General features: G+C 38.1%; 13 protein-coding genes across 13 annotated transcripts; 7 read left to right on the top strand and 6 right to left on the bottom strand.

The window, feature by feature from the left end:
• Positions 1-2823: 2823 nt before the first annotated feature.
• Positions 2824-4482, bottom strand: KLLA0_E02641g (uncharacterized protein; the record flags this gene model as incomplete). The annotated part of the gene is made up of 1 exon (XM_454065.1): positions 2824-4482. One exon carries the CDS (start codon positions 4480-4482, stop codon positions 2824-2826), a length of 1659 nt encoding a protein of 552 aa, XP_454065.1.
• Positions 4483-5463: 981 nt separating this feature from the next.
• Positions 5464-5703, top strand: SDH6 (Sdh6p; the record flags this gene model as incomplete). Its single annotated transcript, XM_454064.1, has 1 exon — positions 5464-5703. The coding sequence occupies one exon, from the start codon at positions 5464-5466 to the stop codon at positions 5701-5703; it is 240 nt and encodes a 79-aa protein (XP_454064.1).
• A 304-nt stretch (positions 5704-6007) lies between these two features.
• On the bottom strand, positions 6008-9145 carry RGA2 (GTPase-activating protein RGA2; the record flags this gene model as incomplete). Its single annotated transcript, XM_454063.1, has 1 exon — positions 6008-9145. One exon carries the CDS (start codon positions 9143-9145, stop codon positions 6008-6010), a length of 3138 nt encoding a protein of 1045 aa, XP_454063.1.
• Positions 9146-10259: 1114 nt separating this feature from the next.
• LSM6 (U4/U6-U5 snRNP complex subunit LSM6) lies at positions 10260-10502 on the top strand (the record flags this gene model as incomplete). The annotated part of the gene is made up of 1 exon (XM_454062.1): positions 10260-10502. The coding sequence occupies one exon, from the start codon at positions 10260-10262 to the stop codon at positions 10500-10502; it is 243 nt and encodes an 80-aa protein (XP_454062.1).
• Positions 10503-11194: 692 nt separating this feature from the next.
• ATP17 (F1F0 ATP synthase subunit f) lies at positions 11195-11904 on the bottom strand (the record flags this gene model as incomplete). Its single annotated transcript, XM_002999344.1, has 2 exons — positions 11195-11440; positions 11848-11904. The coding sequence occupies 2 exons, from the start codon at positions 11902-11904 to the stop codon at positions 11195-11197; spliced, it is 303 nt and encodes a 100-aa protein (XP_002999390.1).
• Positions 11905-12331: 427 nt separating this feature from the next.
• ARH1 (NADPH-adrenodoxin reductase) lies at positions 12332-13768 on the bottom strand (the record flags this gene model as incomplete). The annotated part of the gene is made up of 1 exon (XM_454061.1): positions 12332-13768. The coding sequence occupies one exon, from the start codon at positions 13766-13768 to the stop codon at positions 12332-12334; it is 1437 nt and encodes a 478-aa protein (XP_454061.1).
• Positions 13769-14284: 516 nt separating this feature from the next.
• On the top strand, positions 14285-15010 carry IAH1 (isoamyl acetate-hydrolyzing esterase; the record flags this gene model as incomplete). The annotated part of the gene is made up of 1 exon (XM_454060.1): positions 14285-15010. The coding sequence occupies one exon, from the start codon at positions 14285-14287 to the stop codon at positions 15008-15010; it is 726 nt and encodes a 241-aa protein (XP_454060.1).
• Positions 15011-15273: 263 nt separating this feature from the next.
• BCS1 (bifunctional AAA family ATPase chaperone/translocase BCS1) lies at positions 15274-16614 on the top strand (the record flags this gene model as incomplete). The annotated part of the gene is made up of 1 exon (XM_454059.1): positions 15274-16614. The coding sequence occupies one exon, from the start codon at positions 15274-15276 to the stop codon at positions 16612-16614; it is 1341 nt and encodes a 446-aa protein (XP_454059.1).
• Positions 16615-16740: 126 nt separating this feature from the next.
• KLLA0_E02465g (uncharacterized protein) lies at positions 16741-16998 on the bottom strand (the record flags this gene model as incomplete). The annotated part of the gene is made up of 1 exon (XM_002999343.1): positions 16741-16998. One exon carries the CDS (start codon positions 16996-16998, stop codon positions 16741-16743), a length of 258 nt encoding a protein of 85 aa, XP_002999389.1.
• Positions 16999-17454: 456 nt separating this feature from the next.
• On the top strand, positions 17455-18249 carry PHO92 (mRNA-binding phosphate metabolism regulator; the record flags this gene model as incomplete). The annotated part of the gene is made up of 1 exon (XM_454058.1): positions 17455-18249. The coding sequence occupies one exon, from the start codon at positions 17455-17457 to the stop codon at positions 18247-18249; it is 795 nt and encodes a 264-aa protein (XP_454058.1).
• Positions 18250-18771: 522 nt separating this feature from the next.
• On the top strand, positions 18772-19482 carry CAT5 (putative monooxygenase CAT5; the record flags this gene model as incomplete). The annotated part of the gene is made up of 1 exon (XM_454057.1): positions 18772-19482. The coding sequence occupies one exon, from the start codon at positions 18772-18774 to the stop codon at positions 19480-19482; it is 711 nt and encodes a 236-aa protein (XP_454057.1).
• A 360-nt stretch (positions 19483-19842) lies between these two features.
• FRQ1 (frequenin) lies at positions 19843-20415 on the bottom strand (the record flags this gene model as incomplete). Its single annotated transcript, XM_454056.1, has 1 exon — positions 19843-20415. The coding sequence occupies one exon, from the start codon at positions 20413-20415 to the stop codon at positions 19843-19845; it is 573 nt and encodes a 190-aa protein (XP_454056.1).
• Positions 20416-21352: 937 nt separating this feature from the next.
• On the top strand, positions 21353-25015 carry UBP2 (ubiquitin-specific protease UBP2; the record flags this gene model as incomplete). The annotated part of the gene is made up of 1 exon (XM_454055.1): positions 21353-25015. The coding sequence occupies one exon, from the start codon at positions 21353-21355 to the stop codon at positions 25013-25015; it is 3663 nt and encodes a 1220-aa protein (XP_454055.1).
• Between the last annotated feature and the right edge of the window lie 173 nt (positions 25016-25188).

Here is a 25188-nt window from a genome sequence, read left to right as displayed (position 1 = left end):
TAGAGTTCCGCTCGAGCGGAAACTGAACTGACAGCGTAACTGCTCTAACGAACCAGAATCCCAACCCTTCAGAACTGTGAAACAGACAAATAGTTTTTTACTCGTATTTCTGCTTCCCTTTTCCTGCCTATTAAGTAACGAGTCTGTCTCTGAGATCACTTTCGAATCAAAGGCACAGAGACACTAGCACAGAATCTCGAAAGATAAAATTTCTTTGAATTAATGAATTGATTATCTTACAAGAAGAAATAAGGACGTGGGACATTTGTAACTGCAGGTGCAATTAGAAGCGGAAGGATCAAATGGCAATACAAAGTGTTTTGTAGAGAGCGTTCAGAAGACCGAAGGGGATGTAAGATAGGAATTTGTTTTCCCCTTTTGGGGTCACGGAGTGGCTAAAGAAATGACGATCTAGAAATGAAAAAAAGATAATTCAATTCAGGTAGGCATGATGAGTCTGTTGGGATAGAAACCCCCAGATAAGAGCAGATATTTTTAAAAGACTAACCCAGAAAAAATTAACTTGTTTGATGCATGAGAAAAACAGCAAAAAGTAAAACAGACGGCTGAGCCAAGACAAAGGTTTTTCTTGGTACAAAGAACCCTTGTTCCTCCTTTTTTCATGACTAGACCAGATCACAGCACTTTCTTATGCCAAAGCCGAGAAATTGAAGTTTGAAACGGAAGCTGGCAATTATTGTCGGTTCCGGTTGAAATCGTGAGATTGACGGCGAGTAATGACAGCTGATGAAAAGGTGCGGAACTCTAAATCGTCGGCCTGGTTGCCGTATATGGATTTTCTTTGCCTAACTTTTTTACGATTTCAATTCTATTTTGCTTTATGCAGAAAAATCCACTCATGAGGAAAAATCATTACTGAAAATACTCAAAACTCCGCAGTGCAATTTTTCAACAGACAGATTCACGTACATTTTATTTCCAGTTCCGCATAATCTTGCCAGTCTGCTTGCCTGGACTTTGCTTCATATTCGTGCAAATAATGGGCCTTTAAAAGCGAACGAGTGCGGTTGTATTTGTTCGCGTGTCACCGTCGTACTGTTTCTAATTTCACTTTTTTCTTTTTTTTAAGTCTCTGCATTTTGGACTAAGACATATTTCACAGAGATATTGTGTTGCGATTGTTGGAAAGAGAGTACTAAACCTCATGCAATGTCGTTAGAAGCGGATGTTTTCAAAAGCGAGAACAGTCTCGGATCCAAGTTGGAAAGAAAAAGTAAACATCCATCGGTGTACCTAGAACGCTAACAATTTAGTGAGCATTCTCTGAAGTTCATGGACTATCCGCGATTCAATGAAGATAAGCAATTAGGTAAAATAGCATAAATCAGTGCTTGGGATATTGTAGGCCGCAGTATCGATATTTCTTCTGTGCGGATGAGAATTAATGACTTATAATTCGAAAAGAATGAAAACAGGATTGCCACAAGATCAAAGTATGAAAAGACTATCGTACGTCTTTTTTTTCTTTTCTACTGAACTTTCAAAGTTTTGTTATGTGGTTACGGGTATGCATTGCTCGGAACTATAACATAATGATTCTAAAGACACTTCCGTGTTGCATACTTTTTCGCTGAGAATTCAGTCGATTTGTGTCTCCAGTAGTGATAAAAAATTTAGTAAAAAAATTCAGCTACATACAGCTCAAATAATAATATTGTTTCATGTTCCATCTATGCTGTTTTCTCTCTGTATTCTGTTGTTTAGTGTACCTTCTTCCGGAAAAACCCTCAGCGGGTTTTAAAAGATACGGAGGATGAAGCTAAGAAATAATTAAACCCAGATATGCACGTGCTTTCGATATTTGTGATTTCCTGCGAACGTGTTTGAGCAAGTCCCTGCCGCAGTCTCGAATTGGCAAATTGTACCAAACATTGTTGGCAATTCCGTAAATCATTTGCGTCGCATGGATGTTGTTTCTGTCTTATTGCACCCGTTACTGGCAAGTGACACGGTCATGAGCTGACAAAGCTACTGTGTTTGTTACATAGCTCTCTTTCGATTAGCAAGTTCCGTTACCTTATAGTGTCGTTTGGACCGTTTAGTATCCTTGTTTTCTTCCGGTGTACCGATCAGGCAAAATTGCTTTGATCATAAGAAGGGTTGTTAATTTGTTGAAAATGTTGCGTCTACGCCTTCCTTCCAAAACTCAAACTTTTTTTTCCAACAGCGGAAAGGAATAGAAAGACAAAATGATACGTTTCTTCAAGTAATGTCTACTGCTGATCTGTTACAGTGCCTCAATGAAGTAGTGCCCAAAACAAAGAAAATTTCCTAACGCGAACAGTGTGTTGAAATACTACAGTACTATGCATGCTATCTTGCAATTTCTAAGCGTTTTTGTTTTAGAAAGATTAATCTAACCTATGAATCAAATCAGGAAGATTTATCCTTGAGCATTGCCGGTCTGTACTCTTCCGTCAAACGTAACTTTCTCCGTTTGAAAGTGATTCTAGCAGTTTTTGTTGAAGAACAAAAGTGCTCTCAAATATGTAGGTACTTGATCTCTATAAATGATGATGGAAAAAGGGTGAATGAAGACGATTCCGATATTAACGGCGCCTGTGGCTTTTGGATCCTTTTCAGCATCTTTCATGCGTTCAAACTAGCAGTGTAAATCACTATGATTCTTTTGTAAAAACAACCGAAGTTCTTGCATAATTGCTGGAAATATGTGACTTAAGATGGGCAGAGTTCAGAAGATGCGGAAAAGGACAGCCTCCGGGACGAGAATATTAACAAGAGGGAAGAAGGAGCCTAAGGACAAAGAAATTGAGAACCACGAAAGCGAATCAAATTCTCCACTTACAACTCTTCTGCTGTCAAGTCTGGCTTGATTCTGAACGGTCTATTTCTCCATTGTATTACTGATCCGCACATTGCATTGATCCATACTGGTAAAGCCAAACACTCTCTTAGTATCCACGTTCCAATCCAGTCAGTAAATGATCTAGGATGTAATCCTGGAGTGAAAAAAGGATAGGTGTAACCTGGATCAGAGAAAATACTGCTTCTGTTCATGACGTTGTCATTAACAGTGTTTTGACACAGCGTACGATATTGAATCCAGTCAGAAAGACACCAGAGGAACATGTGAATGATAAACGCCTTCCAGAAAGAAACAGAGCCCGGAAGCAATCTTGTTAACCCAAATAATCCCATTGTACCGATAAGAATACTCTCCGTAGTGGGTTCTAACAGTGTGGCTGCTAGAACCATGTATTTTCTTACACGTAGCCAACGCACTCTTCTAGTAATATAACTGTGCCAGCTATCATCACTTGAGCCGAATTTCAGCGGTTGTATCACCACGTCTCTAGTCATTCCTGTTCTTCCTTGTAGCATGTCCCATAACGCTGTTCCGATCATGTTATCTTCACCGATGTACGTACTGAAAAATTCAATAGCATGGAATTTATTTTGTTCAGCACCAGATATTTCTTCGGTAATCAGATGGCTATTTGACTGGTTAAACATGACTCTAGTAATTTTATTAGGAAAGAATGATGAATCATTCCGTTTATGCATCGTTTCCCTTGCAAACTTTTGAATATTACCGTTATCAAACATCCCACTATGTCTAGTACTGTCTCCAATCATTTGAACAGCTTTCTCCAAATTAGATCTTCTGTATAGGTTACTTTTACCGTTAACACATGGAGCAATGCTAACGTAATTGAATGCAACGTAAAATTTGGCATGACTTGAAAATAGAAACATCTCATCAAGCCGCCCACTAACGGATTCAGAGTTAATGCTGATGCCCAGTGGGACATGATGTGTCAGTACTACCGGTTTACTCGTGCGTATCCCATTATCTAACGATTTTGTGAGACTTGAGACACTTCTTGCCAGAGTTCCAGGAGAACACCAAACATTTGAATCTAATACCCAAACGATATCATATTTTGCCATCCGATATCCCTTTGACAAGTTATTAATCTTGGGATTCGGTCCAAAGTAATCTTTGTCACCTATCAATAAGCTCAAATTATGGTCTGGATGTTTTGCCAGAATCTTTTGGATGATTGCAATGCTAGAATCGGTACTGCTTTCCACACAAAATATTACTTCAAACAAATGTTTAGGATAATCTTGATTGATACATGATTCCAAGCATGCAACCATCTCAGAATCCACACCTTTACAAGGACGTAGAATACTAACGGGTTCAAGTTTAGCTAGATCTTCTTCAGGTAATTCCTTCACTTGAGAAAACTTACGCTCGATCTCTACCCAACCACTATATCCCAATAGTATGACAACAATGTACCAAATTATCAGAATGACACCAAATACTGTATCGAGAAAAGCCCTTTCAGAAACAGGACTCGCCACCTTCACTCCCGTTTGATCTAACGCATTCTGAAACTCTTTTGCATTTACTAAGCCGTTACAATTGAGACATATCAGACTGATGAGTAGCAGAAACCAACGTGACGGTACTAACATAGCGTACCGCATGCTCTATTTATCGAAAGCGGTAGAGTTCCCCTTAAAGCTGACCAGCCGGTGTTTGAATAGTAGGAATTCGAAGGTATTCTATCCGATAATTATCAAAATCATAGACCAACACATTACAATCTCATTAAAGAAATATCTGATCTTTCTATGTGATGAGCTATTTTCATTGTTTTAGCTTTTTCACGTTAAAACCGAGTATATAAGAAAATGTCAGTTCGAAGGAAGTTAAAGCGGGTAGGTCGATAAATATAGAAAAAGAACAGCCACCATTAGGAGATGGAACGAAGAGACACCAAGCCACCATGGGCTACATGTTTACTGGTGCGAATCAATTAAATATAGTGTAATCATATACCGCTATTTCTGACATATTTTTCTAAGGGCCTGGTGATAAGTATGATGATATCGATTTTTTGTGCGGTCAGAGACAGGAATTCTGATGGCCAGATTTATTTGAAGAATCTATACGCATACAGTCATTTGATAAATTCTTGCATCTATTTCCGAAGGTATAGACCATGCTCTGTTCGAAACATTTAAAGAAAGCTAAAACCATTAGAAACAATTAAGTGCAATAGATTTCATATATATATATTCAGTCAAATGATCGTTATCCTGGGCTAGATCCGTGTGATAGCAATAGACTCCGACACAAGAGTTCACAGCTGTATTGGAATTGTAGAGTAACTATATAGCATTACTATTTTCCTTTCGCCATTCTCCGGCTATTGTACCTGTCACCAGCGTTTTGCTGTAGTTAATAATTCCGGTAATACCTTATTTTTCATACACTACCGGATCATAATTATTGAAAATATATCGTATATGAAAAAACGTTCAGCGCAACTAGAAAGACTTGAACACATTGGTTGATCAGTTAAGATTGGACATAATATCTATGGGGAACCAGTTTATAGATAACTGTTGTGTGTGATAAGATTTTCAAGATACACTGCTTGAATATATTCATCTAATAAAACGATGGCAAAGAGACTTAGTGGATTACAAAAGGAAGTTATTCATTTGTATAGGCAATGCGTTAGGACTGCACATAAGAAACCAATAGAAAACAGGCCACATTTTATCACATACATAAGGACAGAGTTCGGTAAGTTCAAAGGCCTTTCACGGAAAGATTTCAGTACCATAGAGCATTTACTAAGGGTAGGTAACAGGCGGTTGGAGATGTATGCAACACCCGAGTTGAAAGATATTCACTAAAGCTACATAACGTAGATATTATGGATTGCATTAGACCAATGTTGAATAACGACATACCAGTAATGATTATAATGATTTATATAAGAAACACTAGTTTCTGAATACATCCTGTGCGCTTTTTCTTTATGAGAGACCTATCCCATTCCGACGATTTCTTTGTCATACTTGATTCCAATATTACCTGAATGATGGGATCACTTTAGCTCTTAAACCTTCCACATATTACATTTATAAGTATTTAACACAATATATACACGCTCAAGATTCTCTCGCAATATATTAAGTTTTTGCCGCATCAATGTATTTATGCATCTATCTTTTGTTGAAGAACTTTAAAAATCTCTCTATAATTTTGTAATACAAGTCCGATCAAATAATTCCTTTCCTTCATATCCACAATATCTTTTTCACCAGAATAATCCTTGATTAGCCCAGGAGCAAAGACAAGAGCCAAATTATGCAAATTCATCAGATTATCCTCTTGATACCTCATGATCAGTTCTAAATGGTTGCATAAAAGTTTCAAAACCACTAAATGTTGAATAGGCAGAGTTTTCAATATGTCGCTTAACTTTACCAAAATGTTGGTAAAAAGATCTGGTTGCTTTAAACTATTGTTTAATGGAAGCTCAATCAACAGGTTATTCTCACGAATTAAATTTATCAAACTTTCATAACATTGATAACCGAAAACTGGATTTGGAAGCTTGCGTAAATATCTTTTGAATATGCTCGTTACTGCGTGAACATCAGTATTTTGCTTTCCAAAATCGACTTTTTCTTCTTCTGCAAACATTTTCTCGTATTGCTCTATGATAACCTGACTACCTGATTTTCTGTAAATACCTTCGGCCATCATATATTCAGGGTCTGATTCGATATAGTTGATGCATGTTGTAATGATTAATGGAACATCCCGTCTTTCATATGCACATCTTGCAACCAGGGATGATCCATAGAGAGTTTGTCCATCAGAACTGGAAGATGATAAACTGTTCCTTGGAACAGAGTCATTCGACGCGGAATAGGGAATTGGGAAAAGTTTCAGGTCATCAAATTCATTTGGATTCTGTAGCATTGGAGCACTAATTTCTATGGATTTGGAAGAATTTGGATTGACCTGTCTTACATTAGTATTCCCACTTCCGAAAAGTTTCCAAAATCGAGGTTTTGCAATACTGCTATTGGATGTAGAAGGGAGTTGGTTTCTAGTAGGGCTTAGAGCATTATTGCTTCCGTTGAAATCCACCTCGTATGCGTCGTCAGTTAATGATTCTTGTGATGTCGTCGTTAATTTGAGATCCCGTTTTTCAATTCGAAGGGCTTCGGTTTCTGACGTCAAAGTCTCTTTTGTAATCTTTAGTTTTTCAATGTCAGCAGTTAATTGAGCCTTCGTCAGTTGTAATTCCTTGACCTCCATATTAAGTTTCCTTAACTGCAAACTGATAGATTTCACGTCCTTTTCGAAGAAATCTTTTGCCACAGGAGTGAATACTCGATCATCGTCGGATTTTTCGTCCTCCCGTATAGTGCTTTGGTTATTAGGATCAATGCTTAGAGATTTATTGTGTGAGTGTACTGTAGTATTCGCGGAGCCTAAAGGTGGAGTTCTGAACATCGCAACTTTGTTGCTTCCACTTTGAGACCTTATATGATTTGGTTGTTGCGCACTGTCTGTAGGTATATGTGAATAGATGGTGCTATCACTTTGGCCCCTACCAGACACCCGTCTCCGTGGTACCTGAGTTGTTTGCGAGCTTGATGATTCATCTATTGCAGGATGTGTAGATACAACGCCCCAACCTGAATGAGTGTCGAAATCCTTTTCTGAAGACCTGCCTGGAGAATTTGCTGACCTAGTTTTGTTCCTTAGATTCGAGATCAAGTTTTTAGATCTGAATGAAAGTGACCTTGTGATATTTTTTGCACCACTCGATGTCCTACGATGATGGTCCGGAGCAGAATGGTTAATTGTAGATGCGTTTTCTGTATTGGTTGAACTTGGAGGTCTCTCTTCTGTGCTGTCATATGGGATGCCGATGGTATTTGAATGTTTGACAGCTTCTGTTCTAGGAGATATAATGGCAAGAGAGCTACTCAGTTTAAACTTCTGTTTAGATTTTGGTGTTGAAATACCCAGTCCAGTAGGTTTGGATTCTGTATCGGATTTTGGAGTCCGGAAGTGAGAATCCTCTTCAATGCTGTTATTTCTTGCTTTAGGGGTATTTAATGCGGCAGTTATACTTGTTGAATACTGCTCAGAAATAATGTCTTCTTGTGATTCAGTCGCATAAACAATAGCGTGCCTATGTAATTCTGGCGATCTTGGGGACTTCAAGCCATGTGATGGAGATTTGACTGAAGAATGCAAAGGTGTTTTATTGATTGAACTATCTGGGCCATCATTCAATTGTTGCTCCAAATCGGCCCGAGTTATCATTACACTGGAATCCGAATTTTGCCTTAGGCTAGATGGTAGGTTATCGGATGAGTTGAAAGTAGAGCTTATCTGTAAAGTATCCTCCTCAGAATTGTCCAACGTGTTCTGTAAGATTTTATCTAATTGTGAATCCTTGTGTTGTGTTGAAATTGATACATTACCGTCGTCATCATGGTACTCATCATCTAAGAATTGTGCAATGACACTATTCGAGCTTGACTTAACTATAGCATCCTTCTTTGAGAAATCTATTGGAGCGGTAATGGACTTTTGTGGAGGTGGAGAGGGTGATTGGTTCAGTTGGTTTATTACATCCTCACTGTAATTATTATCTGCATGCTGGTGGTTATGCTGCAACAACTCTGCAGTTGCAGGTCGTGAACTAGACCTATCCGGTGCAATTGATGAAACTACGGAATAAGGGTTGCTTTCTGGCGTGAGTTCGAGCCCCGGATCTAAGCTCGAGTTCAAATTACTATTATTCGCAGTCTCCACGCTGCTGAACTCCATCTTCTGCGGGTCAAGTGAAGAAGAGGAGTCTGGTAATTTGGGCGATGGAACGATCGGCAACTGTTTCTTTAGTCTTCGCTTCTTCTCCTCATGGTACTTCTTCCTGGCTAAAAGTCGTTCATGACAAGTTATACAGAATAACCCTTTCTTTGTCTTTGCATACCTAAGATCGTTAATTTTTTCACCACATTTGCAACATTTGAAACATTCAGAACAATAAGCTTCATTCGATGATGCAAGAATGATAGCCAAATCATCGATCTTCTTACCGCAATTTTTGCATGAGTCCGAGCACTCGAAACATATGAGATCACTTGTACCCAGAACTAAGAAATCCGAGTCACAACTTAGAGGCTTATCACATTTGTAGCAGGAGAAACAGTGGGTGTGCCATCTATTTCCGCCTAATTCGTACGCATGACCCATAGTAATATGGTTCGTACAACGAACACATACTGACGTCTCAGCAGCCCCCTTCGGAGAGGCAGACATACGGTAATTAGTTTTGCAGATGTAGCACGCTGTGGAGGTGATGGTCTTGTAGTGTGTTCGTTTGTCCCTGGATCAATAACTTTTTGATCTAATGGATCAAAAGCTGAAAAGAAATCTAAGATTAATCTTCGAATCGAAAGTATAATAATAACAGAACACGCACAAAGAGCACGACACACCAAAAAAAAAAAAAAGTTAATAGAGAGATGTATTAGCAGCGGCTTTATACTATGATATTTTCTTGCCACGCACCGTTAGAGAGTACTATATAAGGGAAAAGAATTCCAAGCTGTTCCTCGTGGACGGAGTAAATTCCCTCAATATGAATGTTGAGATCGAAATATAGATACGAGGGTTCAATTAACTCAAGGAATGTTTTGATCGAGAGTGAATGCAGCCCTATCTTGTTAAAATCCGAAACGTTTGAAGCGAGTTGATATAAATAAATCGTGTCTCAATCTTGATTATATATATGTACAATCGGTCCTAACCAGTGCTAAATATGGAAGTCAATTAGATAGGGAAACGTAAACAGCACACCACGTCAATTATATTCTAGCTGAATTGATATAGCATATCTATCAGCTGCAGAGAGCCACTAAGGTAAATTAGTGCTGTCTCTCAACGGTTTCGAAATGTATATATGCATTGAAACAAAATCAGGAACCAGGTTTGAGAATGTTTGAACTATGTGGTGTGCAGGCGTGATTTGGAGTTCAGTTTCTTTGTTTCAAGGTCTTAGAGTTCGAAGATTTTGGCTAAAATTGGAGTCAAAGAATGCTGGTTGTTGTCGGAATGTATCCAGGAAGAACCTTTGACATTTGTTTCCAAGCTAGAGCAATATATTACTATAATCTGCGCTGTTCCCTTCCATTCATTTAATTAATTAATTTATTACTTACTGCATATCACTTAATTCACTTTACCACAGATCACGTGACTAGAACATTCTTTCCCTTTTACTTCAACGTGAACAATGAAAAGTGAACTTTGTTAATATAACGTTGAACTGATGGAGAATGATGAGAGTAGGTTCAGATGCAAGAACTACAGGCTTCTTCATATCTTTATTTCGACGCTACCAAATTTCAAAGGCATAGATTGTTAACACATCATGGAATCTAAGGCAACGGCTTCTGGCTCCTTTTTGGAGAACATCATTGGAAAACCAGTATACGTCAAGCTATTCTCAGGAATATTGTATCAAGGTAAGCTAGAATCAATTGATGGGTTTATGAACGTCACAATGTCACAAGTGTCGGAACATTATGAGGCAGAAGAGAACGGAACTTTGCATAAATATCCTTCTGAAGTATTTCTAAGGGGATCGCAGGTGTTATACATTAGCGAAAAATAGGCTTCGATTGGGCAATAAGATTGACTTCGACCAATGACTTTTGTAAGTCGATATTATAAAGTGTCCTATTTGCTCAGAAGCTCAATAACTACAATAATATGATAATACTAATAATAATTTATATACAAAAGTATATAATTGTATACTATAAAGATGGAACGTTATCAAAGCGGAAAGTGTTAAAAAATACTACGATGCACATATATAAAGCACCAAAGCATACATAAATTTAAATTCTGATTTTATTTTAAAATAATAAGAATATGTAGATATCTAATACAATAATAATATATATTAACCTTGTACCAGTGAGTTATACATTACTCTTTTCAAATTTTTATATCATGATTCTTAAAAGAGAAAATTTATTGTCATATCGTTAGAGAAAAGGAGATCAAAGAGGTTCCTTTCGTAGTTTCTTATTTATTCTGTGATAAAGAAAGCTTTCAGATCAAACAAACCGCGAACCTCATATCATGTTGTAGTTTTTTTTTGAGAATATATTAAAGAGAATAGAAGGTGGAACAAGTGAGGGCTGTACCATTCTTGTGGAACCTTTTAACCTTAATTCGGTGCACAGCTTGATTTTCATCTTGAATAATAGTGTTATTCTCAATCGAAACAAACTCTCATGCAGGAGAGATAAAATCATTCTCACCAAAATAAGAAAGTGGTTTTCCTATTCAATTGATTTAATGTTCACCGCCCTTGTGGTGTCTCAAATGGAAGTAGTATTCCATAGAGTAACCCAATGTCAAGATACCAATGGCCAAATGCAATAGAGGCTTACCAGAGGCATTTTCACCATCAAAAAACTTGGCCTTGTATCTACCGATCAAACCAGATGGCTTGACAGCAGCAGCTTCACCTTGTGGCAAGGACTTATAGAAGGAAACGACATTAGCAATACGCTTAGCATTTGGAGCAGAGCCCAAGTTCTGTGATCAAATAGAAGTTCAAATGAAACCAAAGGTTTGGAAATCATTTATATATCATGTTAGTAAAATGGCATAAAGAAAGTAACCAAAATCTTGGATTGATTGAGGATGAAAATAGAAAGTATTGAAGGCTAGCATTTTTCTGATTGGAACTGTTTACAGTTCAATTGGCTGTTTTTTTTAACATGGTACTCCCAAAAACATGACACCCTATTGGTGAGGTGCTGGTGGAAATAGGGTCAAAATATATTGTAGTTTCCAAGTACTCTCAACAATAAAGCATTTACTACGTAATAGCATGTACCACATATTCTATATCCATTGCGACAGTTTCTTGAATTATAACTGCTACTTCTCCCTCTTTCGTTTTACTTTCCATCCTCTTTGATAACAACGGATTAACATACGTTAGCGGAAACAATCTTTGGTGGAATCAAAGTAGACAAGGCACGTTTAGCAATCATATTTGTGTGTGTTGGATATCCGTATTTCACAACCTTTGGGGAATACACAAGAGAATAGCCTAACAGTGCAATACGTATAACCCAATTGAACGTTCGAGATGTTTAAACTAACGATAGTTTTGTTATTGAAAGGATTGAAGCCAAAAAACTCAAAAATTTGTCTATGGTGTAGTGTATAATGCACATCGTTATTAATGATTTGGTTTTCTGTTAGCTGCCAAAGCGGTTTAAATGTCTTAACAACACAAGTCGTTGTAAGTGATATGCGTATGTCACGTGATTCGTTGAAGCCATTGTTCATTTCCTTATTTTGATTGGTTGAAAATCCATGACGATGCATACGATATATAAAAAAGAGTAAGCATTTCTATTTATGGTCAGGTGACTAGACGTTAGGATCCAAGGTTCCAACGTTATCAGTTACATTTCACTTGTTGACCACTTGAAGCATTTCTTCGATAGTAAGTAGCTTCTCGCGGGGTTTTGACACCTGCTCGCCCTTTTCTTGTTCGAATTTCAATATTTTCTGAGCATCATCCCAGGTAGTGTATCTTATATTCTGTAGCGATGGAAGTGACGTGCCTTCCCTCGTGGGAAGTACATTTAGATCCTTTAAGATATTATCTGCGACCTTAAAGGCGTTAGTCATAGTTGCCAGGATGACCCCGGATGCACCTCTTCCTATCCAACCAGAAGTGTAAAGTCTTGGAATCTCATTTCCCTCAGTATTGAGAACGCGTCCCTGCTTGTTAGTGACCTTTGCATTATCGAATTGAACTCCTAATTCCTCAAATCCAGCCATTGCAGAGCCCTTGTATCCTAAAGAAGTGATTAGAAGGTCTACCTCGTATGACATTGTTTCCTCTTCGTGAGGTATCACTTTGTTGGCTTTCGTTAGAGTATTGTTGCATAATTTCAATGATTTGATATATCCAGTGGTCTCGTCTTTCAAGATTTCTAAAGGAGTCTTCAAATAATCAAGCTCCCAATTCTTCGTAAAGATTCCATTGGTTGGCTGAGGTAGTTTCTTATATTTTGCTGATCTTAACTCGAAAGGTTTCACGTATTCCGAACAAAGATCGACGCATCTTCTAAAAGATCTGACTTGCTCCTTCATCTCCCATTCTTCAGGCGTAAAAAATTTGCTGTCAATGTGACCCCTTACACCATATTCTTCTAGTAGCCACATTTCTCTTAGTTCTTTATTTGTGAACTTACTATTAGGGAAGTCTCTTCTGGCTATTAACTTCACATTTTCAATTGGAGCCTCTCGCAACTTATTCAATGCAATTGGGCTGATATCTGTACGGCCCCATATCGAATCTACATTATTGCTCAGTAGTAATCTTGCTAGGTCCAATGCCACGTTACCATTACCGATTATACCAACGTTCTTGACACTTTTCCAATCAAAGTCCATAAATTTAGGATGTAACGCAAAGTCTGGATGTCCATTATACCAATTCACAAATTGTCTACTAGTAAATACACCAGTAGTGTCATTTTCCCCAGGAATACCTAATTTCCTATCAGTGGCACATCCATAGCTTAACACGACAGCATCCTGCTTGCTTAGCAGCTTCGAAAGTTCTATATCTTTTCCGACTTCACAATTTCCGATAAAATTGAACTTATGTATTGAATCCTTCCCCATCACATCTTTGACAGTATCAGTAAACGTGTCCTCACAGTTCTTAACGTTAGGATGATCAGGCGCAACACCATACCTAGAAAGTCCGAATGGCACTGGTAGCCTTTCCCATATAGTCACTTCTAAAGGTACCTTAACATTTTGTAGCAGATGATGAGCGGTGTAAAACCCCGACGGACCTGACCCGATGATGGATACGTATTTTCGAACCATGATCCTTTTATTATGATAGTGCTACTCCAATTGAATGCAGTTTCAGCCAGGTACGTAGAGGTTTGCCGTTTTCTTGATCTATACATGTACTGTAACCTCGGTCAAACTTATTAATTGTCTGACAAGACATACACACCAGAAATGACTAAAAGAAGCTAACGTAAAATAAGACAGAGAAATGTAAGGAAAAGACTGTTGCAGCATTCCTGTTGCCTACTATAATTTGTCTTGTAGGACCGACTGCCGTCATGGTTCTGATCGGAATATATTAGCCGACCTTGTCCAACGGTATCAGTGAACTACGTTGATCGTTAAACCGTCGCTTTCCAGGGTAACTTCGAGTAACACCAATTACGTATTCTTGTCTCTCGATGCAACCCACCACAGATATATATATATATAGAAAGGGAAAGAGAGATGGAGTTTAATAGAGAATCACTCCATCTTCACAACACCGAGCATTGAAAAAGCAGTAAACAAGGTTAAGCAGAAAGACGCACATATACAGAGGAAATAATGGCTCTAACATATCAAAAGTTCTTATTATTTGGAGATTCCATCACCGAGTTCTCATTCAATACAAGAATGAATGGGGACCAGACTGATCAATTCTCACTTGGAGCGGCATTGGTCAATGCATACACCAGAAAGCTCGATATTGTTCAAAGAGGTTTTAGCGGATACAATTCTCGGTGGGCACTGAAACTCCTGCCAAAAATTTTGGAGCAAGAACAAGATGTGGCTATCAGTACGTTGTTCTTCGGTTCGAACGATTCCTGTCAACATGAGCAACAAAACGTGCCACTACCTGAATTCAAAGAAAACACCATCAAGCTGATTCAGATGATGAAAAATAAAGGAATTAAAGTTGTTGTGGTAGGCCCTGCTCTGCACGACCAAGACCACTGGTACTCGTTGAAGAAGCCAGAGGTTGATAAGGGTTACGTTCGTTCAAATGAATTGTATAAACAATATAGCGATGCTGCGGAAGAAGCTGCTCGTGAAGAAGATGTTGCATTCGTGAACCTGTACGAAGCGTTCAAAGACCAGGGCGATACATGGCCAGAGCTTTTATGTGATGGGTTGCATTTCACCGGCAAAGGTTACGAGGTGATGTTCAATGAAGTGCTGAAAGCCGTTAACAAACGCTATCCTGAATACTCACCCGAAAATGTCGAGTATAAATTGCCAAATTGGAGACTCGTTGAATCGAATGGGTCTACTTTAGATGCATTAATCTAACTAAATAAGAAAACTAAGTAAGTTTAGTGTATTGACTGATAGATCATAGAAATCCGAGGCCTCGATTTCCTCTTTGCACAAAGTAAATCTTTCTTGAACCTTATTACAATTGAAAAAAAAAGTGTCCACAATGAATATCAAGAGATGAGCTATCAACCAGACAAATTTGAAGTATATGAAAACTTGCAACATAAGTAGAAGTTTGATCCAGTACATTCTAGGAAAGTTAAACACTGTCCAAAGATAATTTAGAGAACTGCAAGATGGCGAGTAACGGTACGGGTGGACTTCCTCCTATAGATTTTGAAAAGGTGAGAAATGATTCTGACGGATCTGTCACTGGAATGGCTAAGGGTTTATTTAACCAGTTTATTGAAGGAAACCCATACTTTGCCGCTGGTGGTGGACTAATGGTTTTAGGTACATCTCTTGCATTACTGAGAAGGGGAGTGATATCAACAAGCAGATTGGCTTATCATCAATTGATCGTGGACCTTGAAATTCCAAGTAAAGATAAATCGTACTTATGGTTCTTGCAATGGATGTCAAGATATCCCCATAGGTCATCAAGACACTTGTCAGTGGAGACCAATTATTTACAGCATAATAACGGTTCTGTGAGTACCGAAGTGAATTTTGTTCCAGGTGTCGGAAATCACTTGATAAGATATAAAGGCGCATTCATGCTGATTAAACGAGAAAGATCGGGGCAAATAGCAAACATTACAAATGGTACACCATTTGAAACTGTAAAGCTAACCACATTATATCGTGATAGACATTTGTTCCAAGAATTGTTGATGGAGGCTAAAGACTTGGCGGTGAAAGCTCAAACAGGTAAAACAGTGATCTACACCTCTTGGGCTAACGAATGGAGACCGTTTGGTCAACCAAAGGCTAAAAGAAACTTAAAGAGTGTTATCTTGGATAACGGATTGAAGGAGAGCATCTTAAATGATGTAAATGATTTCTTACAAAATGGTAAATGGTACTACGATCGTGGTATCCCGTATAGAAGAGGATATCTTTTATACGGCCCACCGGGAAGTGGTAAGACATCATTCATTCAAGCATTGGCTGGTGAGTTGGACTACAATATCTGCATTATGAACCTTGCGGACCCCAATCTTACTGATGATAGATTAAACTATCTTATGAACAACCTTCCAGAAAGAAGTTTAATGTTGTTAGAAGATATCGACGCAGCATTTGTTAAAAGAAGCAAGAACGATGAAGGTTTCGTTAACGGAGTCACTTTTAGCGGCCTTCTGAACGCATTAGACGGTGTCGCATCCAGTGAAGAGATAATTACATTCATGACGACCAACCACCCTGAAAAACTAGATCCTGCCGTGATGAGACCAGGTAGAATCGATTATAAAACATACGTTGGAAATGCTACCGAATACCAAATCAAACAAATGTTCTTAAGATTTTATCCAGAAGAGAAAGAACTATGCGAGCAGTTTGTTCAAAAAGCTGTTGAACTGGACACACCAATCTCTACGGCACAACTACAAGGTTTGTTTGTCTTCAACAAACAAAACCCAAAGAATGCAGTACTGATGGTAGAATCCTTACGCTATCCAAACCATGTCTTTTGACTGTAAATAATCCGTAACCTTCAAATATATATGTACATACACACTTCTATACAAGCACCCAACACGATATATATAGGCTTGAAAAGGAACTGATAGAGATGAAAGAGAAATCCATCTTAATCTCTTTCAATCCTCATTGTTATCAGGTGACGACTCGAGTATCAAATCTTTTGCATCACGTAAATGGCCAACGGATATCGTTCTTGTGCCATCCTTTTCTGCCTGTAGCTTCGCTTCATCCATTAGCTTCCGAATAAGATCAGCAAACAGACATCCAATTAAGGTCTCCTCAGCCTCACTTGGCTCATCTAAGGTTCCTAATGTGTTGTCTCTAATTCGGCCCAGTAGCCCGTCAACTACAATCCTTCGAAGATGCTCGCTCATGCAGAAAATTGCACATAAAACTGTCAAGAACAACACTTCCCTGTGTAACCTAAAACTATTCGTCTCCTAGGTACAATTGAACTCTAATAAAAGTAAACATCTCTCTCCTACTATCACTTATCTATATCCATATCTATTAAACTATCATTATCTTTCTATGTAGGCAAATCTGCTGCTATAGCGTTTTCTGATGTCTCCTGTGTTTTTTTCTTCGAAACTTTAATGTAATCAGCGGAAAAATGATAAGGACTGGTCTCAGATATGACAGTTTAGATTTTTTTGGTTAAGTTTCGAAACTGACATAAACTCTTATAAAACGAGGAGACGCGCAAGTAAACATCAAGTGAGATTAATGTAATTTTTGAATTGAGTTGCCATAAGTAAGAATTCTGAAGGTTGTGTTGGGCAATATTAAGTTGAGAAGAATATATTAACTTTTTAGGTTCAGTGTGAAAAATGTGTAATATTCAAATGGATCTATGGACGGAATTGTTCCTGCTGAATGCCTCATCGAAGTTTGATTTTGATGATAAAAATAATGCCAGTAACGGTAATGCTTGGTATAAAGACCGTTCTGATACTCAGGAAAAGATAGTTCCTAAAGGTTTCAATGATGAAGAATCCTTTGATACAAGCGGCGGATCTAGTTTCATAGAAAGTCTAATGTCAAACATGGATGGTTTTTTCTCCACAGCTTCTACCATAATGGAGTCTTTATCGCCGCTGAAAGAGTACACTACTGATTATTCGAAAATAGAGAACCGTGAGTCGGTGTATGGGATCCCACATGGTTCTAAATTTTTTGTTATCAAGTCTTTCAACGAAAGAAACGTTAAACTTGCACTACAAAATAGTGTATGGTCTTCGACACGCAAAGGGAACAGAAGACTTGAGAGAGAATACCATAGTCTTGCACCAGGTGCTAAACTTTTCTTATTATTTTCTGTTAACAAATCTGGTAAATTCTGTGGCATTGCAGAGATGTGCTCGGATCTCATAGAAAATGATCCTCGCGCCAATATTTGGGAAACACATACTGATTCGTACACTTTCCCACATTTATTCCAGATAAAATGGTGGTATGTGAACGATGTGAAAGTGCGTAGATTCAATCATTTGGTTTGGGAAACTGATGGTGAACAGAAATCATTGGGCCATGGACGTGATACAGAAATTGTTCCGTTCAATATTGGACACGAAATTGTTGCTATTTTCCACAACTCATATACTAAATCGTCTCTACTATTTTAAATCTTGTTCCAAGAAAGGTCCCTAGAACTTTGCGACGGTTACACACGCGGTGACTGAATGTAATATAGCTAATGTATATAGTTGCTAAACTAGTAACTATATGATGGTGAACTTCCGGTATCAATCGCTTGGGTTACATTTCAAAACCCCCTTTAAAGGGTTTGGGAATGGAAACTGTCTCTACTAGGATCCACATCGAATAGCTTCCACTTGCCAGAGGTTTAGGTTTTACTTCTTGCACCTGATTCGATGACAGCATTTCTTCAAGCCACTGGCGCAAAATCGGGTAACCCAATAATATTTCCTTATACTGACAATCAGCAGATCATGGTGAAAAAGCACAACTTTGATATAGAATAAAGGTATACTATATAAATGGCTGGGGTATTGCTCTTCAAGGTTTAATTGTACAAGCAGTTCTTCATCAGGACAAGTATTTGTTGGTAAAGTTTGGCAGGTTAATCGCTATCTTACACTTCAAAGTTTCGCCCTTTCAATTGGCTTTTGGTATCAAGTTAGCGAATGCTTCGTACGTGCTGTAGGAGAGCCGTCCCGCTAAGACAGTTTTCGGTCTTATCTACCTTGGGCAATAGTAGCAATGCAGGGGAGCATAGAGCGGAACCTAATGAGTCTGCTGAATTGACCAAATTCAAGCCAATGTCAGACGCTCAGCTAGCATATTTGGATAGGGTGGTTAGGGTGGACCAGGCTGGTGAATTAGGAGCAAATTACATTTATGCGGGTCAATTCTTCGTACTTGCCAATAGATATCCACATTTGCGCCCTGTGTTGCAACATATGTGGGATCAAGAGATTCACCATCATGATACATTCAACAATTTACAGCTGAAAAGGCGTGTGAGGCCTTCATTATTGACACCGCTTTGGAAAATTGGAGCATTCGCAATGGGTTCTGGGACAGCTTTCTTGTCACCAGAAGCGGCAATGGCATGCACGGAAGCTGTCGAAACTGTTATTGGGGGGCATTATAATGACCAGCTTCGCTGTCTCAACAATCAATATGAATTGGAATCAGAAGATGGAACTAAAGTTGGACAAACTGTAGAATTGAAAAATTTACAAGCTACTATCAAACAATTCAGAGACGAAGAATTGGAACATTTGCAAACAGCTATTGATTACGATTCGCATAAGGCAGTCCCATACATTCTTTTGACGGAGGGGATCAAGACTGTTTGCAGAGTTGCGATTTGGGCAGCGGAACGTGTGTGAATGGTTGGCCCTTCTGACAGTACGCTAACCCTTTCTAATGAACCGTGATGAATACGTGATAAGGCATATTTGGTTTTATATATACAGATTGGAGAAGTATTATAGTATCGTATACAAACGTATATATTACACTGATGATATAGTTACACCCATACACGTTGGAAACTAACGTAAATCAATGTTTCAGGAAGAGAACCGCATGCTCCATTATCAAAAAAGAGCACATTAAAAGAAACAGTCAGTATGAATATGACTTTAAGACTAACAACTTCAAGCCAAAAAAAGTGCCCCCGCCTAATTGCCGTGCAACCGTTGAAAACTTACACTAAGTAAGTTGTATGGAAGCAGGTTACACAAGGGTCATACCAATCCATCATAAAGATTCAATGCCCCTACTATAGATGGATCGACCTTCGATCCGTCTCTAAATTCATCTAACGTAATACAACCATCTTTGTCTTTATCCATAAGCCTAAAGATCTTTTCTACCCTTAACTCTGGAGTAGCTTCATCGTCACTTAGTTTTACCATGTTCCCGATCATTTTATAAATACTTGACACTATGGTCAACATTTCTTCATATGAAATTACGCCATCGTGGTTTAAATCATAGAGTTGGAAAGCCCAGACTAACTTTTCCTCTAAGGAGCCCCTGGAAGTGGTGCTTAATGCTGTGATAAATTCTTTGAAGTCAATGGATCCATTATTATCCTTGTCAAACACGCTAAACACATACGTAGCAAACTCATCTGGCGAGCCAAAGGGGAAAAATTGTTTGTATATCTTGATGAACTCTTCTCTAGTTAGCTGGCCGTTCGGGCAATCCCGTAGAAACCCTTTGTGCCACTGTTGGATCTCTCTGCGATCGAAATACGTAGATTGCTTCAAACTGGTCAAATCATTCTTTGAAAGTGTAGACGTTTTATTTCCCATCTTATTATTGTTATTCCATGGATAGTATATATCTTAACACTTACTGTGATCAAACGCCACTATAAGCTACCTATGATCAGTTTCGGAAAAGATATTGACTAGACCCTGAAGCTCTTCCTCCCTAAATTTTTCAACTCCTCATGCAACATCTTTTATATTGGTTTTTTTTTAATTATGTTTTTCTCTCTTCTGCAGTTTACAGATTTCGTTGTAGGAAAGTGGCTTGTGAAGTCCGTCATAGATGATTCTCTAAAAGTAACGATAGAAACAGTGACAGAGATGACCGTTCCTCTTCTACTTTGCTTGTTGGTGTTCAAGTAACGACTACTAAAATTCTTCAGATGCTCACTATGAAGCGGTGCCACTGATCGAACTATTTTTCCTCTTTTTAACTCAACGACTGCGTTTTAAAGTTCTGGATTTTATGAACCTATTTCAACATTCAAAGGTTGAATAGGTTACATTGAGTTATAAATTATAGTTTACGTAGTACTCAGAAAAACAAGTTGTAAAGCTGTTTCAGTCTTTTCGGAATAATAGCAATGCTGTTACATCAAACAGGGCATAGGTAATTTGAATAGAGGCCCTTTTTGACTCATTTTAATGCCCTTTGTACCGCCATAAATGCGTTTAAATTTAAAACTGTGAGTATAAATCCGTACACCACACACTCATTGTGGTTCTGTCTACAGATTTCCACTATTGACAAATTTTAAAGGGTAACAAAAGAATTAAGTAGAATCAGAATAGTAATTGCATTAAATTTTAAGGAAAACTAGATCTTCAATCCTTTGGCAAATGCATAATTAAAAATATCTATTTGCCACTTCTAGGCTCGTTCTAATACTCCCAGTGATTCAATTCTGATACATTTGACACGCTACAGTATATTGTGACAATTTGAGGATAGCTTGGCAGAGAATAGAATCTCGAATTGATGATGGCTTCACAAGAACCAGCTTTAGAATTGAATGGCGAACAGAGAGATTCTGTTTCGGAAACAGCAGAAGTACTGAGATCTAAGTCGTTGGAATCATTTTCAGATTTAGTAGACGATGGTAAGACGCTTTTGTACGGAGATATTTCGAAAAGTTTTCCGTTCAAAACATGCGATCGAATTTTAGATGACATTAGGATTTCACCATGGTTCTTGAAGAAGTTTGGTTCATCTGTGATGAAACAACCAATGCTTCAGTACTCGAGGGAAAGACAGCAATTGCAACCGTGGAACCTAGTGCATTTAATTGACCAGGTTAATTTGAGAAGCAGATATGATTATGATTCAATGACTTGTCCAGGGAAGAATACCATCAGTGTTATGTTCGCATTGCTGGTAGATCCGAATTTTACTCCTAATGACTTTGATGACATTGACAAGTTTCCTGAATACTTCTTTCATTTGAAGATTACTGTGAAAAGGAGATCATACTTGGAAAATTTCAATAGACACGTTGGGATAACTCATTATCATGTTTTAGAGCCTGAATCTTTACATCCATTCGACAAAAGGGATATCTTTATAATGGAAGAGAAAGACTGTAGATTAGTAGACCAAAGTATATTTGTTTCTGCTGATACTAATAAACTTATACTTGTTGAGATAATAAAACCAGAATTTAATTCAGAGAACCTAGCTGAATATCGAACAGCAAAAATTGAGGAAAGATATAAAAATGCATGTCAAGAATTTGATTTATTGAACCCGGACGATATTCCTAGCCAAGCCGAGTGTTTGAAAACTCTTTTCATGATATTTAAGAACCCATTACAGAGGAAATCTGCTAATAGTGAGTTTAAGATTATTTCCAGGGATAGTGTTGCACTCAACTCACAAATTAATACTGACTGGTTAACGACAATGTTTGATTTCAGTTTGCAGAAGACCGCTGTAGAAGATAATGTCCAATCTGGAGAGGAATATAAGCCACCAGATTTAGTTGATTATATCACAGATTTTAAGGTCAGAGGGATTAGAGAGGCGTATACCAGAAAATCCATGGAGGTTGTTTTAATTGGTAAGCAGTCGATGCTACTTGAAAATGAACTTGGTACTGAAAAGAAGACAGTGGCAAAGTGCTTTTCTAATCAACATTTTAGTGCCAGTCACACATGGTGGTTCAATATTTTGAACCACCAACACATTGAACCATTCCCCTACGACATAAATTACCATTTTATTAACCTATCTGTTGCTTTTAAGTACATCGATAAGGATATCATTAAAAACTATGAAACTCAAATTGCACTTGATCAGGAAAACATCAGCCATTATTTTGATGCTCTCCAATATGTAACAAACGCAAAGGGTAGTTACCAGCTTATTGCTTACTGTGGAAAACAAGATGTTGTTGGGTATGAAGATTTGAATAATGCATTACAGGTATTTGGTTTAGATCCAACTGACATTGACGCAAGCCTCCTTGATGCCAATACGATGATTGAATATTACAATTCTCATCTATTAAGGAGCTCTGATAATCAAAGAAAAGATCTAAGAAATGCCCTACGTGTGCTAGGAAAATATTTAGGTAGTCAAAAGATGTTGTTTTTGGTGGAGTATGAACCATATTATAATGTACAACAAGCTTACACTCTTTTAAAGGTAGACGAGACAGTAGATGATGATATTATCCAAACTGCATATACGATCAATATTGCTGATGCCCCTGGTTTGAAAAAAGATTATGATCGGGCGATTTTTACAATAGCACTAGATAGGCGCTCAATATTTCTTTTGAATGTCTTGACAGATGAATGTCCAGAATTTGCGCAATATTACAACTGCACTGACATATCATACGATGAAGCATTGAACATCATTGAAATTGACATGAATGCAAGCGACGATGTCATCCTTGAAGTTTTTCAAAAGAAATGGAGTCACGGAATTATGACAGGTCCTGATTATCTATTGAAGTTGAAAATGGCCCTTCAGAATATTGGTTTTACTAGAAATAGTAAACTTATCAACCACTTTTTAGACACCGGTATTGTGGACGTAAGTTGTCTTCCTGTTGCTACATGGCCAGCTGGAATCAATAATGTGGGAAATACATGCTACCTAAACTCACTACTTCAATTCTTTTTCACTATCAAACCTCTACGTGATTTTATTTTGAATTATGATGATGACTCTGCTAAATTACTGGATGCGTCTGAATATCACTCTAGAAGAAGAATTGGAGGCAGGGAGGTCAGCAAACAAGAAGAGCTTAGATCGGTCCAGTTTGTCTACCATCTTCGTGATTTGTTCAATGACATGATCCACACAAACAGTAGATGCGTCACGCCCACAAAAGAGTTGGTCTACTTAGCCTTTGCTCCGAGTAATGTCGAGGTGGAGTTCGGTGACGATACTGTTGCCCAGAAAGAACTCATCGACTTAACAACTGACGTCGTCGAAGACCCCACTGATACTACTCGTCACCTAGCGTCTTGTGATGATGATATCATAATGTGCCAGAGCCCGGTTGCGCTCCCCGAACATAAAACATCGTCAGAAGCAGGAACACAGCAATATTCCGTCCAAGTTGCTAAAATCAGTGCGGACCAACTTGAAAATACATTGGAGATCGGAAGACAACAAGATGTTACAGAATGTATAGGTAACGTCTTGGCTCAGCTTGAGATTGCTTCAGAACCTTTGAGCTTGGAAGACGACTTGGAACAGAATGATCTTGTCAAACAGTTGTTTTACGGTAGAATTAAACAGGACTTGATACCAGTCAATGATGAGGCTTCTGTCCGGACAAAATATGAAAGGTTTTTATCCTTATTGGTTAACACCGGTGACCATCCAAAGGATATTTATGATGCTTTAGATTTTTACTTTCAGAATGACTATTTGAATTTGGAGGAGTATGGTGATGTAAAGAGAACTGTATCTATCTCAGAGTTACCTGCGGTTCTACAAATTCAAATCCAGAGAGTCTATTATGATAGAGAAAAATTCATGCCTTTCAAGTCTATCGAGCCGCTACCTTTCGGCGAAACGTTGTACATGGATAGATATATGGCTACCGAGGATCCAAAACTATTAGCAGAAATTCAACAAAACGCAGAATTGAAACAGAAACTTCAAGACTTAAAGCAAAGACAGAGGAAACTACTCTCACAGAACGAAATAGGATTAACTTTAAAATCCTCGCTCATTGAGACCAAAAAGTTCTTACAGTCCGGTACCTTGAAAGCGCACGATATTGATGCGGACAATATCCCCTCATCGATCGCCTACATTGATATTTTAATCAATAACATAGACGAGGAACTAAAGAGCTTATTCAACAAAATTACAGATCTAGAGACAACTATTTCCCAACAGTTCAGCGAATTCAAACATATCGGCTATTCTTTATTCGCCGTTTTCATTCATCGTGGTGAAGCAAGTTACGGCCATTACTGGGTCTATATTAAAGATCACACCAAAAATGGTATCTGGAGGAAGTATAATGATGACTCAGTTACAGAGGTGCCACAATCGGAAGTATTCAACTTCACGGAGGGTAATACGGCCACTCCATACTTTTTGGTCTACGTCCGTGAAGGTCAAGAACAAGAAACTATCGAACCATTGAAACGAATTCTTCAACAACAGGAGTAACCCGTGTCGCTCTTAAAGTGGCATAAATATGATTTACATTATATTAATTAAAAGATAGATCAGTATGTAATGCAGGAATTGGTAAAATTTATAAGATCTGGCGTTCAGTTAGGCTTACTGTGCGGATACTATCTTCGATTCAATATCCACATGTGAGGGTAAATTGATTTTCG

This window comes from Kluyveromyces lactis (assembly GCF_000002515.2).
Source record: "Kluyveromyces lactis strain NRRL Y-1140 chromosome E complete sequence".
In the NCBI taxonomy this organism is placed as follows: domain Eukaryota; kingdom Fungi; phylum Ascomycota; class Saccharomycetes; order Saccharomycetales; family Saccharomycetaceae; genus Kluyveromyces; species Kluyveromyces lactis.
The sequence above is the reverse complement of the archived record's forward strand: the minus strand, read 5'-3'. Positions and strand labels throughout refer to the sequence as shown.